Genomic DNA, 16928 nt, shown 5'->3' on the forward strand with positions numbered 1-16928 from the left:
GGCTAGGTTTAAAAAAATTACCCTGCATTAAAAAAAAAACATTATAAAATGACCCAAAACCGAGTCACCGTGACTCCTTCCACTCTGTGTCCGACCACAATGGCGGCCACGGGCCTCAAATAAAAAGATGAATTGTAACTCTTTATCTTATCTTCTATAACTATAAGAATTATTTTCTCCTGATACAAGAAGACAAGAAGGATCCGACTCTCTGCAGAGCTGTTAATGCTCCACTTAGTGTCAGCATGCGAATCTCGTATCTCTCCGGGGAGTTCCTCCGTAGATTCCGATAACCTCCACTTACCCTTTCCGCGCGGTGCTTGGCAACTCTACAGCTGCGGCCGACAGCGATATTCAGATGATTCCGAAACGTGTGAATCTACTGCGTAAAATCGGAAAATTCAATCTTTCGACCATTGAGGATTTTTGGTGGAAATTCATTTATAAACTTTTTTTTTTTTTTTAATTCAAAAAGTTCAGAAGTTTTGACCAAATCTTTAGTGCATTGAAGCTTTTTTTTGGGGTGGAATAGAATAAATAAATATTTTCCTTTATTTTTCTTTAAAACATTCCATAAATATAAAAAAAAGAAGAAATGACGCGAAATGAAAATTCCTGGGAAGGTGACGATGTTCTGGGGAGATAAGCGGTTGCCTAGGAACCACCTATTTTGCCCCCCCTCCCCATTTTGGGTTTGTGTTCTGTGATTAGGACTCTGTCTAATTATCAACATGAAATTACATACCTTTTGCGACATAATGGAAGGTTTTGTAAATTGTGGTAATAATAACGGGGTTTGCGGAGCGAAGTGAATCACGCGAGAAATGTTTGTTTGCCGTCCGCCAGCTTCTCTTTCTCCTTTGTTTGACTTTTACCAAAAGTTCTTCCCGATGTAGAGCAGAAGGTTTGGGGCCGGTTGGTCTTAAAACAAACATATTTTTTGCATTATTTCTTCCTGAATCCAAAATAATTAAAGGCAGATGCTCGTCCCTACTTGGGTTCCTGAATGGAAAGGTATGAGGAATGCAGGGGGGGGCGAGATTTTGTACCAATCGCCCGCGTGGAATATCGCTCGGCAGTCAGCGTTCGGTTACAATACGCTAAACCTAATACCCTAATATTTAAGCACCTGGATAGTACAGTAGGCAATTCTTTTTTAGGCTGCATTTTTTTAACTCATTGTTGCAAAGGACAAAGCAACATACGCAATGCGCCGCTATTGCCTCCGCTACTGACGCTCTAATCCCGATCGATGTCCCGCTCTTTGCGTCTGAATACCAGCTACGCAGGGCCTTGGAACTCTTGTCAACGGCGCTAAAGTTCTAAGTGTTGAGTTGATCTTTAAGGATTCTTTTTCTTTGGCAGAGACGCGTCTTGTCGTTCCCTCCGTGGCAAATTCTGGAAAAGGACTCGACTCTTATTATCGCACCTCTCTCTCTCTCTCTCTCTCTCTCTCTCTCTCTCTCCACCTTCCAGACCCCAGGAGAGATAGGAGTCCACCAAAGCTTTAAATACATTCATGATTGAGGAGTTCTGAAATCCAGATGGATTCTCCCAGTGGTGCGAAAAATGTTACACTTTGATACAATATAACCGGTGGGGCTCATGTAGATTGTAAACTAGATTGTAAGCTCCTTTGATCAAGGCCCTCCTTGCCTTTTGTTTCTGTCCAAATTATTATGTGATGCACTGCTTGCCATGTCCTCTTTAACCACTAGACAACACCACTGAATACGGTGGCGCTATATACTATGTGATCTATGTCCCTAGTTGGGCAGTCAAAATAAATGGGTGTGATTGTTGGAAATAACTGGATTTCTAGATTTTACATAAAACAAAGACGTCTTTCAGAAAAGCATCTCCTGAGAAGCAGGAGAAGGTGATAATCCGGGCTGATCAATCTGTAGACTGATGATGTATAACATAATAGAAATTATGATTATGATTATTATTATATATAGTGCCATCATATTCCATAGTGCTGTACAATGTATCATTTAAAGGGTTGGAATGTATCAATATTTATAATCCTGAGAGTTTTTGGAGGCCAATGAGTCTTCTGCTGTTAAAAATGTCATAATTTCTGGTCCCATGACATATTATAAAGGTATTATAGGTATATATTTTAGAAGGTAGTTACTCACATCGCTTGGGCTATCGTCAAACCCACGGATAATCAGCAAATATTCCTCCCGTCCAGGTGCTACTGCCTCGAAAAAACCTAGAATTCAGACTTTTCAATAAGACCACCAGTGTATACCTAATAATCGGCTATTAAACTGCAGGAATTTCCTGCGTTTCCTGAATGCCGGCTTTTGTTTCGGAGAGCGATCCCGCGCTCTGTTTTGGGGAATATGTTGCCCAGTTTCCCAGCTATTAAAAAACATTCTTGTTTCTTGTTTCTTTACTCAACCATCAGCGCGTGTGCCGTGGCAGATTGTGGCTGGCGTCGTGACCTCTGTTTAACAAATAGTGGGAAGTGTTACTATGGAAGAAAAAATGTATAATATGAGTGTAAAATGAGGATATTATGATTGAAGAGAGAATGGGTATATTAAGTAATGTGGGGGTGAAAAGGGTAGTAGATTGTGATGAGGGAGAGAGAAGGGCAGTGTTAATACTCTGAGAGAGAGAGGGAGAGAGAGAAAAAGACAGTAGTTAATATTAAGGGAGAGAGGGGATGACAGTGTTTACACTCTGGGAGAGAGAACGGCAGTAGTAAGTAATAATAGAGAGAAGGGCAGTAGTAAGTAATAATGGAGAGAATGGCAGTAGTAAGTAATAATAGAGAGAAGGGCAGTAGTAAGTAATAATGGAAAGAAGGGCAGTAGGGAGTAATAATAGAGATATGGGCAGTAGTAAGTAATAATGGAGAGAAGGGCAGTAGTAAGTAATAATAGAGTGAAGGGCAGTAGTAGGTAATAATGGAGAGAAGGGCAGTAGTAAGTAATAATAGAGAGAAGGGCAGTAGTAAGTAATAATGGAGAGAGGGGCAGTAGTAAGTAATAATAGAGAGAACGGCAGTAGTAAGTAATAATAGAGAGAAGGGCAGCAGTAAGTAATAATGGAGAGAAGGGCCGTAGTAAGTAATAATAGAGAGAAGGGCAGTAGTAAGTAATAATGGAGAGAATGGCAGTAGGGAGTAATAATAGAGAGATGGGCAGCAGTAAGTAATAATGGAGAGAAGGGGCGTAGTAAGTAATAATAGAGAGAAGGGCAGTAGTAAGTAATAATGGAGAGAATGGCAGTAGTAAGTAATAATAGAGAGAAGGGCAGTAGTAAGTAATAATGGAGAGAAGGACAGTAGGGAGTAATAATAGAGAGATGGGCAGTAGTAAGTAATAATGGAGAGAAGGGCAGTAGTAAGTTATAATAGAGAGAAGGGCAGTAGTAAGTATTAATGGACAGAAGGGCAGTAGTAAGTAATAATGGAGAGAAGGGCAGTAGTAAGTAATAATAGAGAGAAGGGCAGAAGTAAGTAATAATAGAGAGAAGGGCAGTAGTAAGTAATAATGGAGAGAGAGGCAGTAGTAAGTAATAATAGAGAGAAGGGCAGTAGTATGTAATAATGGAGAGAAGGGCAGTAGTAAGTAATAATAGAGAGAAGGGCAGTAGTAAGAAATAATAGAGAGAAGGGCAGTAGTATGTAATAATGGAGAGAAGGGCAGTAGTAAGCAATGGAGGAGAGAGAAGAACCTTAGTAATGTGGAAGAGTGACAATACTTGGTAATGAAGGAGAGAAGGGCAGTGCTAACGATGTAACTAGTAAATAATCTTCGGGATATTAAATATGTGTAAAGTCTTATAGAAGCTGTGCGGTTTCTTACGGAATTATTTGCCTCTTTCCTCTTATTGTCTGCGTTTCTTCTCTTTTATTCTTTTTTTCTTTGATACATTATTGGAGACAGCCTGTTACATTCAATCACTTTCCACGGTGACATTTCCGTGACGTGGCCAACATCCAGCTACATTTCACCGAGATAAGAAACATAATATTTTTTTCCTGTAACGTTTTTTTTTGTTTGGCACAATGCTTATTTTTCCCATTTTTTGAGAGATAACATTGTCTTCTTCTCCGGTGTCCAGATCCTGACATGACATCTACACCAAGATAATGCCCAAGCCAACCGAGTCTAGATACAAAACACGAGGACGAACCCGTTAATCCTGCCATGGAAATATTTGCTAACGGAGCCGGTTTTATCCAACGTGTTTTGATGTTTAATCCGCTAAAATAAAAAGCTTGATATTAAACACCCACACAAACTGCCATTAACCCCAACAGACAGGTGCGAGCCTCATCAACCCAAACATTGTGGTTTCTCATCTCAAAAATATCTCCAATCTCCCACATCCGTGTTTTTACAGAGCGAGGTGTTAGGGCTTCGGTATCCTGTGTATCCAAAAGGAGCACAGTAATGACCCAACATGGGATTTCAGGCCAAAACATTTACAATGCCCTACCTGACCGGAGTCTAGACATCAAGGCAAAAAGCCAACTGGAATGTATAAAATACTTGTGTCTTCAGATCCGTTAATATTGCTGAAATAGCTGTCCGAAGCATAAAAATATAAAAGCCACAGCTATCCATAAGTAAAAATAGTCATATTGTCTATTTTTGGAAAATATGTAGACATTTTGCAATCGAGGCTGAGGCCCAGCGTTCCAGGCCAGACTGTAATACGGTAAAGGTTCTTAAAATGGCTTCCTAAAGATACCGAGATCGAGTTATATGAGGGTGAGAAGGGCACCATAAAGTAATATGGGGAGAAGGGGCAGTATAGGGTGATATGAGGGTGAGGGGGGCGCCATATAGTAATATGGGGAGAAGGGGCAGTATAGAGTAATATGGGGATAGAGAAGGGCAGTTTAGAGAAAATAGGGAAAGAAGTCCAATGTAGAGCATTTATATAGTAAGAGGGCATCATAGTCAATTTTTGGAGGAGGACAGACATGGATTTGGAATAGAAATAATAATAATATTGGATGTTTTCTATCGCTTTTATTCAGTGCTCAGTAGAGGGCAGAGTTTCCCAAATATGTAATACATTTAATCAAAATATCTTACAATTAAATTTTAAGTATAAAACATATAATAATGTAAAATCTTACATAGAAATGTCATAAATACAACAAGAAAACACTCTAATAATATATATACTATAAATAATAATAATATTAATAATAATAACACTAGAGGATCAATTAAAATGTGAAATAATTTAATATAACTTTTTAAAAATAATTTTGTTGTGAATTCATCTGGCTCCGGGTTGTAAAATGAATGAACGGAAGATGAAAGGACAGAGGTTTTGGGGTCTTTTTAGTTGAATTGCACAACTTATTTGGGTTTCAATTTTCTCTGTACATAAAAATAGTGAATTGGAGAGAACCCGACTCCGAATTAGCCTCCCTTGGCCTCTAAAAGTCACTCAGCGCCCGGTATCAATTTAGTGAAGGGCATTGGCTCAGTGTCAGCCCACGCCTGTGATAATTACACGGCCGCCTGCGACAGGAACGCCATTCTAACGCTATGATTAATACGCGATCTCACCTGCCTCGCCCGAGCGCGGCCGACTCGCCGGCCGACGACAGATTTTCACCCAAAATTTTGATTACAATGTATTTTGTACTGCAAACCATAAATATCAAGCGATTATATTTGGAATTTTGTGCTTTTTGATACGTTATCAGTAACGACTGCTTCGGAAAATTCATTGGGGGTTAATTTATTTATTGTTGAACTAAAACTCTCGCCATCTGACATAAGACGGGTCTTTGAGGTCTCGAAAGTTTATCTTTCGCTACAAACTTGGCTACCAAAAGGTAGATTTATGGGACCAAGATCTGTATCTTTGTGTTGCTACAATGTTGCAAACAGATAATCAGTTAACCCATTGGCTGTCTAAAGCCGGACGGTGGCCTCCATGGCTACCAAAAGTGAAAATTACCAAAGTCAAAATTCTTGGAAAATGAAATCTTTTCATATTCTGACAATATTCTGGATTATTCAGGAAACCCAAAAACATCCCAAACTTTTTGGCGACGTCTTGAAGTGTTTAGTCCTCCATTGAATGGATGATTAATAGGAATACTGAAGTCGATAAAAGATCATTTAGAGAATTATTATTTTTTGAAATTATTTTAAATTTATTATTTTTGAATGGCTCACTCAATATTGTGTTTTAAACAAACCTTTCCTATTTTTCATTAGTATGAAGAGGGGAAAAAGAGAAGAAAACCCAATTACAGCAGCGTCGACTTATCTGAGGTTGAATGGGAAGATCGAGACGACGTGGTAAATTATTTTATTCCGTAATCCCTTTTTACGATTATTGTTGGGTTGGAACGTCTGTCTCTCGTATCCGTATGATATATTTTTGTGTGTCGTTTCACCATTTTTAGTCTTTTTATCCCAACCTCCCATTGATTATGTACCATGCACACGCGTCGCTTGCGTGCTGTAAACTCAGACATATAACAAACGCATGTCTATGTCGAGCCTCTTGGTAGCTACATTTGCAGGGACCCCTTATTCCCCTCAAAAATAAATACATATATTTTTTAATGGTCTATTAGGGCAGCTGGAGGCAGAACTACAAATCCATTTATTGCCACTGAATGATTCCAGCCAATTATCCGACAATCTCGGGATTATTTTTTATGAACAGACCCGGTTTGTCCCAAATCGCAGCTGCAAATCAGAATGAAAGACTTTGTCACATTAACCCCTGGAAATGCAGTAAGCGTGTATTTTAGTGTCTCTATTGGCAATAAAATCTTTACGGGATTTTTATGCAATTACCAAGAAATCGAATTTGAAATAGATATTAGCGGAATATGCTTCAAGGCCCGGCAGCAACAGATGTTCATGTACCATTTTTATGTTAAAACGCAATTTTCTATATGTATTAATACTAAAGTCATTATGTAGGAAATTATTTGCTGTCTTAATTATATGATTTAATATTATATATATATATATATATATTTTTTTATTATTTATTATTATTTTTTTTCTTTTTACATTTTGGTCCATTAAATATCCGGTTTCGGGAGGGGGGGGGGGTTTAAACGAATGGGCAAGGAACTTGCTACTTAATTGACATTCCAAAGTCGTAATGTTGCTGGGACTCTCTGACTATGTTGGACTCTCTGGCACGTTGACCATTATCTCCTCTTAAACGGGAGAAGGAACCGCTGCGAAGCTCTGTTAATTGACTTACCACATATTTGGAGCAGTTCCTTAAGGAATATTTACCACTGACAGGTCTCCGAAATCTTATTAAAAAGACTTTTATGGGGTGAAAACGTTCGAGGAAAAATATTCTTGGAGGCATTCGTAGCTGGCACGGCTTCCCGAACTGCGTGTGTCCGACGGCTCCGACTGCCGATAGTGTCCGTGCGTCCTCGCTGAAAGAAAATCACTCAACTCCCCCCCCAAAAACAGTTAATTATTTAAAAAAAAACATGAATTATTTGTATGCTGTAAAAATCAGCAAAAGGTTCTAACTGGCAGGAAAATTTAAGATAAAGTCAGCAAATTCAGTTTTATTCAGCCGGCAGAGTTGGGTCGATCTCTGCGTTTCGGTTTGAGCGACCAAAATGTGGGATTTAGCCAAATTCATGAATGAAACACAAAATGAATGAATGAATGAATGAAATCATAAGATTATCGACTACGATCAGAAAAATATTTTAGGTTAAATCATAAATTCCTCTATTTTTGTATATATTGTATAATATTGTGTATTTAGAATATAAATTGATTATTTTTGGCTTCTCGGTGGCCCGTGTGGAACCAAATATCAGGAAATGTAGAAAACAAAATAAAAATGCTCAGTTTTGCAAATGACTTGGCTGACACCTTAAAAAACGTGATTTTTTTTTTTGTTCGTGAAACAAGTTCAACAACTAGCTCCTTGGATAAAAAAAACATACAGTTGTATTCAGTTTTCCCCCGAAACAATTAACGTTTTCTGTTACTTATTTATTATCGCTCTTAGCTCAGCCTTTTGTGTTCGAAATTGCATTAAACAATGTGTATTTAATTGATGATTGCAAAACGCTTCCCATGCTGTTTAATGATGGTGCTGGCGTCCGTAATTAAGGTCTTGCACATAAAATATTATGAAACCCCAAAATTATAGGTGTGGGGGAACGCTCAGACTTCTGCTGGAGCCGAAAAGAATGACTATAAACTCCCATTAATGCAATTTTTGAATGGAAGTAAAATTCAGGTCGAGCGTTAATTTACCGAGCAGACAAAGCATTTGAACGGCTTCTATGACGTCGCCTCAGCGCTCCGGGGCGGCTTTTATTGACCGATCGGAGACATATTGTCATCGACGACATTCAGTAGAGCATTGTTCATAAATTGTCTCCGACGCAGAACAAGAGTCGGAATTCTATAAGAAACATCTAAGCCTAAAATGCGATACATGAGTCACAATACCCAACATGCTGCTTTACTTCGCAGATTCAAATAAAATGACATTTTTATCTCAAAATGTTTCTCATATTCTATTGCTAAATCCTTTTTTTTGACTGTTGTCTCCAATTTTTATAGAAAAAATAATAGAAATGTAGTCTCTTTTTTTTTTTTTTTTTTTTTTTTGCTCTTAGCTGCGAAACGCGATGGTCAACAGAAAAACTGGAAAATTCTCGATGGAAGTCAAAAAGACGGTTGACAAAGGGGTGAGACGTCAGTGCCGGCTGGATTTACTCGGCAAAGATTTGCTAAAAATATATAAATCAGAAACAGGTTTTTTTAATGTTTTTTTTCTTCTCTTTCTCTGTTCCAGAAACGCGTTCTAGTGATGACAAACGATTATTATTACACCGACATCAAGGGGACGCCTTTCAGGTATTTCCTAAAAGTTTTCTCGTTGTAACTAATCGTTTCCTCAAAATAAATTGGATCTGAGAAAGTCTTTGAGCCGTGAATCAGGCGGAGGCAGAGCATCCGTGACGAGGCTCGGGGAAGTCGTTCATGGGGCATTTAGTCAATAAACCGATCATTCTTTCTTCTTATCACACAGTTTGGGAGTAGTTCTCTCCAGAGGCCACGGAAAATACTTCTTCAAAGGGAATGTGACCATCGAGGACGGTAAGACGAGTGAAATGCGCTTGGTCAACAATTTTGATTTAAAAATCAAGGTTTTATTTTATAAATATGTTTTTCGTTGATTCCGGATTCATCACTCCAGCAATGTCCGTTCCCCGACACCTCCTGTCCTTTCCACTTCTCAGGCTGGTTCAGGCAAATGATTATCCTGCAAATTATTTTTATTCCTCGCTCCCCCCTGTCTCGGAGACGCGGTAGAGGATCTGTCGGCCGAGTTCAGTTATGTTCTCTAGGACGAGACAATTCCCATTATCCTGAGCGGCAGTAGAACAACCTTATTTAATAGGAAATCCGGAGAAATAATGTATCATTTTTGCAATGTCTCTTTTCTAGGTTTGCACGATTTGGATCACCCGGAGGTTTCGTTGGCCGACGAGTGGTAGGTTCACAACAACGTGTTTCACGTGAAAATACCCCCCCCCCGAAGACTGATTAATGGGATTTTAACCCCGTCTTTCTGCAGGTCGTACTGTAACACTGATTTGCATCCGGGGCACCGTCACTTATCTCAGTTAGAAGCTATAAAAATCTACCTCACAGGAAAAGAGCCATTACTTCAGTGTGAGTACGGAACGCAAATAACCGCTGGATTTACGCGCCTGTCACACTATGACGATTTCTCTGCTGGAGGATCCCCAAATCCAGAGATTTATACAAAATCAATAATCACATTACCTGCTGATTAAATAAAGCTAGTCTTAAAATGCCATCCTTCAGATTTAGCGGCCGATATCCTAGATTTTCAGATAACCCCAGAAAAATAATAATAATAATAGTTTTTCTGTGTTTGTATCCAGGTGACAAGGAGTTAATACAGGAAGTGCTGTTTGATGCGGTCGTTAGCGCCCCCCTGGAGGCATATTGGACCAGCCTAGCGCTGAATAAATCAGAGTAAGTGAACCCATTATACAGGTCTTACAGTTTGCGTTTATCGAGGCGCCATCAAAAAGGTTTGTGTTGATGATAATAATCACTGCTATATAATCTGTGTGTTACTGAATCAGGGATATCACCGGGTGGAACCTAACTGTGGTGAGAAAAATGGGCGGTTCTTACAGGAACAAAATGGCTGCCTACATGACCGCTCCCAATCATTAAAAACTCAATTGAAGCTGTGTCAGTACTGTGTGTTACTTTCATTTTTAGTAGTGTCAGGGTTTATTGTGTCTTTATTTGAGACTATAGATTGTTTCGGGTGTATATCACAAATTACACAAATGTGTGTTACAGAAATCACGTTAAATGTACAATATAAGTCGTGAAAAGGGCCAACAACATCAGGCGCAAGGCCTTCATGGCTGCAAGGAACTCTCGCGGGTTTCTTTGTATTTCAGGAATTCAGACAAGGGCGTTGAAGTTGCCTTTCTGGGAACACGCACCGGCCTCACACGCGTGAACTTGTTTGTGGGTCCGGAGCAGCGCACTAATCAGTAAGTGACATTTCATTGCTGGATAATATGACCCGATTATGGGTCCCAAAGCAGGGAGTCATCTATTTCTGGCTCCGGAGAGGCGGCTTCCCGTCACCGAGCGTTACTTCACCGCGGCTGATGGAACAGAAAAACTCTTCATAAATAGGCAGGTGTTGAGTATTACGTGTGTGCTCGGACGGCTTCTACCACCAAATTCCCCAAGTCTCATCAACCATGTAATTAAAAAATTAACCCCGAAATTAAGGGACAATCAGGAACGAGGCAGGTGCAACGTGAAATGTTCATGGATACTTTTTAGGTTTTACGTAACAGGACCTGGCGAACGTATCGGAGTTCTCCATCTCAGGTCCTGTTGTGTTAAAGCCGGTGGGAGGTATAATCTGGCACCTGTTGGATGGCGGTTGCAGAATCCAGCTGTTATACCCACTGGTTTCACTAAGTCACGTTAAATGCTATACCTGACAGTCTAAAATAAGTGGCCCCTTTGTGGAGTCCCATGTGTTTGCCATTTCCAGCCGCCCGTCTCGAATCATTCTTGAGCTGTGGTGTCTCCAGAATCATGAATGTTCCCTGCGAAAATCCCAAAACCCTTAATATAATATAATAATATATATATATAATTCTGGAATATAATAATATATATAATTCTGGAATATAATAATATATATATAATTCTGGAATATAATAATATATATAATTCTGGAATATAATAATATATATAATTCTGGAATATAATAATATATATATATAATTCTGGAATATAAACCCAAATGGTTCTTATTGTGGTGACCATGAGCCCCATATAATAGCAGTTTGTTGTAGCTGTCATGGGGAAGCTCAATATAAAGCCTGCTATGGGATATGTTCAGCGGTGACTTGGTTTATTTAAACTTCTCTGCGCTCCTCATATACTGCATTATATATCTCTGCGTTATATATCTCTGCGTTATATATCTCTGCGTTATATATCTCTGCGTTATATATCTCTGCGTTATTATTTTGGTAAAGTGTTCAACGTGACCGACCGCAGACTGATTTTCTCTCCCGTCTCCTTCTTTTTCAAGAGATTTCCTTACGTCTGAAGACAAGGAGAGCATTTTTAACGCTGACCATTTTCCGCTTTGGTATCGGAGAGCCGCAGAGCAGATCCCCGGCAGTTTTGTCTATTCCATCCCGTTTAGCACAGGTCGGTAATTATACTATATAGGAATTATATTTCGGTAGAACTATTGCCCGACGACGTGTAAGACGTCCGAAACAGACAGGTTTTGTCCTTAACGCGAAGATATATATTTGTACGTTTTGGTGACGTCGTTGTGAAACGAGTTGGTCCAAGTTCTAAATGAAGGACTTCTCGTCTAGATACATTGTAACACGAGGTGAAAATACATGGACCACGCGGGCTTACAAAAGTGGGAGCGTCTATGTACAAAAATTCACCCTACAGCCGCGTGATGACGATAAAGGATATATAAATGTATATGTATTAGCCACTCGATAGCATTTCTAACTCTCACAACTCTCAGCTATCTGGCCATGGGTAAGAATATAAAAAAGTACAGAAGAGTATAAAAGTGCAAAATCCGCACAATTTGGAATTAGAAAACAATTTTCTTAAACCTGAAATTCACATAAAACAGTTTGGCCCTCATTTTACCCCCCGGGAGGAATATGTTAATGATTTAGCGGTGTAAATCCTCATTAGCAGCAAACATCCAGGATTCAGATCCGCATCGTATAAATAAAGCTGATTTCTAAACAATTCCTCGCGGTAGAAAAGTTCACCGCCGACAATCTCCATGTGTGTTTGTCGATTCATGGGGGTTCAGCACACGTATCTAGAACATTATCATATTCATTTCAATAGCTTTCACATGTACTTTTTTTTGTTGTTTTTTTTTTTAACGGATGATTTATTTTCCCCGTTTTTAGCCAGCTAACGGCGGATTCCATGCGAGACGTTCCATTGTCTTATTTTGACACGGGGGGGGGGGAGTAGAAAGATTCATTTATATATTTTTTTTTTCTTAAGGAAAATAATTTAAAATCCCCAACATTTGCTAACTCCATTTATGAAAGTTTTCCAAAAACACTCTGAGCAAATCCCGAGCAGAGAGAATTTATTCGCCGATGAGCTATGGACTCCCCTGCCATATTTCCTCGGGGTGTCAAACGCACATTTGTTTCGATGTCTAATTGACTCATTCTGTTCCCGAAAATTACCGAAACCCCACACAATGCGGGATCATCATTAGTGACAGATGTATGAATCAAAGTCGCTGTCACACTGACGGATTCCAGTCCGGTTGTTTTAATTCAGAATCCCTCTATTCGGACGATAACTTGCATATAAATGAGGTCCTGCGTTCCAAATGATCGTTCTAGCAAATGTATCATCTTCCTGCAGGATAAGGGAGATTAGCGAGACAGAATACACGACTCGCAAAATTCTCGGGGTCCCTGGACGCAAATTTTAATGAAAAATAAAATGAAACTAACATGTTTCCCAAAATTAATATTCTCCTTCTCCACCCACTTCGGCCTATTCATAAAACCAGATTTCAGGGCATAGCACCAAGTCATAAATTCTGAAAAGTACCTTAAATACACAAATAGGATTTAAAAAAAAGAAAGAGAAAGAGTGAAGATTACCCTGATTTAATGACTTCATCGACTTTGGACCTCCCGGCTTCTCCATGCAGAATTTCCCCGCACTTTCAAGTAATTCTCCCATGAAAATCTGAACGCGGATTCTTTCGTTACTTCGCAGATCTTCTCCTTCCATAGACGCAATTCCTTCGAAATGCATCCAACGGGTCATTTGTTGGTGTCTGGCCTATGAGTGATGCTGTTTTTAGGGTGTTTCTGTACACTGAACAAGCCAAGTGATTGCCCCAGTAACCCCACTGAAATATACTATTACTAGGTAAAAAATAAGGTTTTTTTAGCTGCATATCACCAATTTGTATGAGTTCTCTCTCAGTTATCTGAGCCCCAATCTGCTAGACAACCCCCCCGACTCCTTATCATACTGCCAGTGGGAAACAATAGAATGGCTCGGTCTTAATCACACAGTCAGACTCTCTGACTTATGAACGTCTATGGAGGAATGGACTTCATTAGCATTGCCATAAAGCATCAGCTCAGTGTGGTGTTTGGGAAAGTCACCCAAAACATCAAGGTTCTGATAGATAAGGGAAGTAAATTCATATTTCATAATAAAAATGATATTTTCCTGTAAATGTGGCGCATTTTTTGGTGCCATGGATTATCAGCTTTGGCAGCCAATATACTCGCAAGGGTAAAAGGCAAAGGACGTAAAGATCGCGGTTGAAATGGTAGACTGCACGGTAACATTAGACAAGGGACTGGATAAATTCCCAATAACTGACACAAAATCAAGACTGGTTTCCAATTGAGAACCGGACATTTTTGGGTAGCGGCCACTATTTAATTCCTCCAGAGTGAACTTTCCCATTGGTTGGCTAAAAACCTTCATCGGGTCCATTGACCTGAAATTAAATAAAAAGAATAATTCCCAGACATGATGGAATTGCTGGCCTCATAATTTATCTTTTCTCCCCGTCTTGATAAAAACAGAAAACGGATTGGAAAATTCAAAAAAATTATATATATTTATTCTTTTTACTGATATTTGAATAACATCCGGTATTAAGTGTATAATCAAAAGATATTTAACTCCCCCAAAAAGTACCCTCTCAACGTATCCACGGCCCTCTCTTTGAAGATGAATTGTTACCACTCAGACCCCCGCGTCACTTTTCTTTGGGGTTTATTGGCGTAAGCATTAGGTGATATTATTAATACGCAGAGTGTTATTTCCCTTCGCCCCGTAAAGATCATTCATCTGTTTTATGTTCTCATCGTTAACGTTTTGCCAATTTCTGTTCACTCTGAGAAGAGAGTTTTTAACTTTTTTTTTTTTTGGTTGTTTTTTTGTTTGATACAGAAAATTAGTTACTCGTTTCAAACGTTTCCGCGTAATTATCCTGCATCTGGCGAACAGCAAATGCAGATTTCGAGATCTCGCCCTTCAGAAATGCATAATAAAGTCTTTTTTTGTTGAGGAGCAAAAAAAAAAAAACCAAAAAAACAATGTTCCTTTTTTCTATGAACTTTTGATACCGCGGCCAAGATATCTCCAGTTGAGAATATCCAGATAAACGGGAGGATGGTGTCCTGAGATAGATATAAGGCTTTCATAATTTGGCTAAGAAGACTATTCCTAATATAAATCATTCGCGTTGCGCAGAATCAGCCAAGGGCTAGCGTGCCTGGAGATTTACCCATAGCTCATGTCAGGTTAACGGCGCTCCGCGAAGCCCACGCTACTACCGGACGTTAAACTCTTGAAAAGTTATGGTCTTTTCGCTTGTAATAAATATGGGGGATTCGAGACGCAACATCTTGAATTTTTTATGCCTACCGTATGAGTTATAGGAACGGGATTAGCGTTGAGTTGTTACAAGAATAGAATTCCGTTAAGTTATTTACCATTCACGGACAAAATACGAGGGGTCAGATGTCACCCCGTCGATGTGGGGTGATGGCCGAAAATATTTTCTCCTTGCGTCTCCGCACTGAGGCGTCGAGGTGTTTTAAACAACGAGCTGTAAAGGATTGTGCGGCGGGTTGAGGATAAGACGCCGTGAATCACTCCTCGCTGACAGATGTCCACAATTTCATGTATCGTTGCATCTGGACTAGGCACTAAACATCCTCCTTTGATTTTTCGCCCGTTCTCTGCAATTTTCCCATCCTAAACGGGGCGTGCTGTACTCGTAAAATTATAGTAACAATGTAATCGCAGTTGGGCGCTATCCAGACCCACAGTATATTTCCACGGGGGGGTTCTACTTCCATTTCCTAAGATACTTATCCCAAAATACAGATTTTATTTTCATAACGTGTTAAAGCTGCGCAGCACCAAGGACCTATAGATCTTTATATTCTGTGCTGTATGTAAAGATAGCTATTGGGGGGCAATTCTCAACTCAGCTGCCCACTTTCTGGGTTTAAAAGCACGGATTTCGTCTTCATAAATGAAGGAAAATGCCATGTACCGGTAATTCATTCTTGCAGCTGTTTGCGCAGATAAATGCTCTTTTGTGCTTCTACTTTCTTTATTATTGACAAATTTGATTTCAAGTCTCTGTTGGGCAGAGGGTTCGTTTTCGGGGGTATTCTGTAGGTACCAGGTTCTATCCAACAGAGGCAGCAAATCCACTGTCCCCCCCGAAACAGGAAATAGAAACATATTTGTTACATTGTTACACTATAGCCTCATTAGATATATATTATATATATTATATATTAAACTCCATATGGTTTTCGATTCTCTTTCTTGCCCCGGTTGTAGCAAAACCTTCTCTTTTATATTTTCAGGATCAGAAAACAAAAGTAACGTGGTTACGGCCAGCACCGCGGTTCAGCTTCTAGACGACAGGAAATCCCCCGTGGTGGCAGGTACGCCTTCTGTATTCTTCCCCTTATATTCTCCAACGCCGACAATCCCACTACAGCCTCGGGGTAGTTTGTAAAATTCTGTAACTATAAAAGCAATAAAAAAAAAGTGAATTCCATGCAATGTAACAAACGATACCATGAAAACCTCTCGGGTCCATGGTGGGTATTTAAATCACCCACTAGATACATGTTGTGCCGTCCAAAATGTTTGAAGTTCTCTGGGAAACAATTGCTCATCTGTCTTGCTCTGGTAAACCCCAAAAAACAAGACGTTTGGCTTTGCATTAGTGATTCATTAAATAATCACGATAATAGTAATTTAGTGGTCTAATGCCTTAAATTCAAGAGTGTTTGAATGGTGCAATTTCTGTGACATTTCCATATTTCATATTACTAAACTGCTAGTTAGGAGACCCCGCAAATTGCACGGTCCGGGAACCACCAAGCGATATGTTCTATAATTCATTTGTACGATAATATCACGGCTCGGCTGCACGTTGCGACTACTGTATTTCTCTGTTACCGGAGCCAGGGGTAACCTCACATTTCCAGAGATCCATAAAATACAATCGGATTCTTGGATCAAAATCTGTTTCCACATCACAGCGAAAATATCCACTTCTGGTCCTCACAAACACGTACTTTCTTTTTTATACATTTATTTTATTTGTAAATGTATGTTGAAGATGGGAGACAAAAATAGGACTAAGGGATGGAACAACTGGTTGGGCGTTTGTATTGGCCGTGCGCTCGGCCAGCTTCGAGACTTGGTTTAACATAAAAAAAATAAAAAAACGTGAAATGCGTCATTAAGGGTCAAGCCGGGTTCTGTGGTTGGCAAATATCGAGTCATCTGACTCTTCTGACAGAAAAAGAAATA

The 16928-nt window shown here is 39.5% G+C and overlaps 1 protein-coding gene across 1 annotated transcript in view; it reads left to right on the forward strand.

Annotated features, from left to right (window-relative positions):
• The window catches only part of LOC149277366 (voltage-dependent calcium channel subunit alpha-2/delta-3-like), a 199320-nt gene that overhangs the window by 128965 nt on the left and 53427 nt on the right, over positions 1-16928 (forward strand). The window contains exons 18-27 of the mRNA XM_089503037.1: positions 6216-6299; positions 8627-8698; positions 8806-8867; positions 9043-9110; positions 9462-9507; positions 9592-9689; positions 9926-10019; positions 10463-10558; positions 11626-11747; positions 15968-16048. Of these exons, the coding sequence (XP_089359163.1) occupies positions 6216-6299; positions 8627-8698; positions 8806-8867; positions 9043-9110; positions 9462-9507; positions 9592-9689; positions 9926-10019; positions 10463-10558; positions 11626-11747; positions 15968-16048 (823 nt within the window). The remainder of the gene's footprint in view (positions 1-6215; positions 6300-8626; positions 8699-8805; positions 8868-9042; positions 9111-9461; positions 9508-9591; positions 9690-9925; positions 10020-10462; positions 10559-11625; positions 11748-15967; positions 16049-16928) is intronic.

The sequence above is a fragment of the Sceloporus occidentalis genome, unplaced genomic scaffold, assembly GCF_023333645.1.
Source record: "Sceloporus occidentalis isolate IW3139 unplaced genomic scaffold, rSceOcc1.0.p SCAF_216, whole genome shotgun sequence".
Taxonomy (NCBI): domain Eukaryota; kingdom Metazoa; phylum Chordata; class Lepidosauria; order Squamata; family Phrynosomatidae; genus Sceloporus; species Sceloporus occidentalis.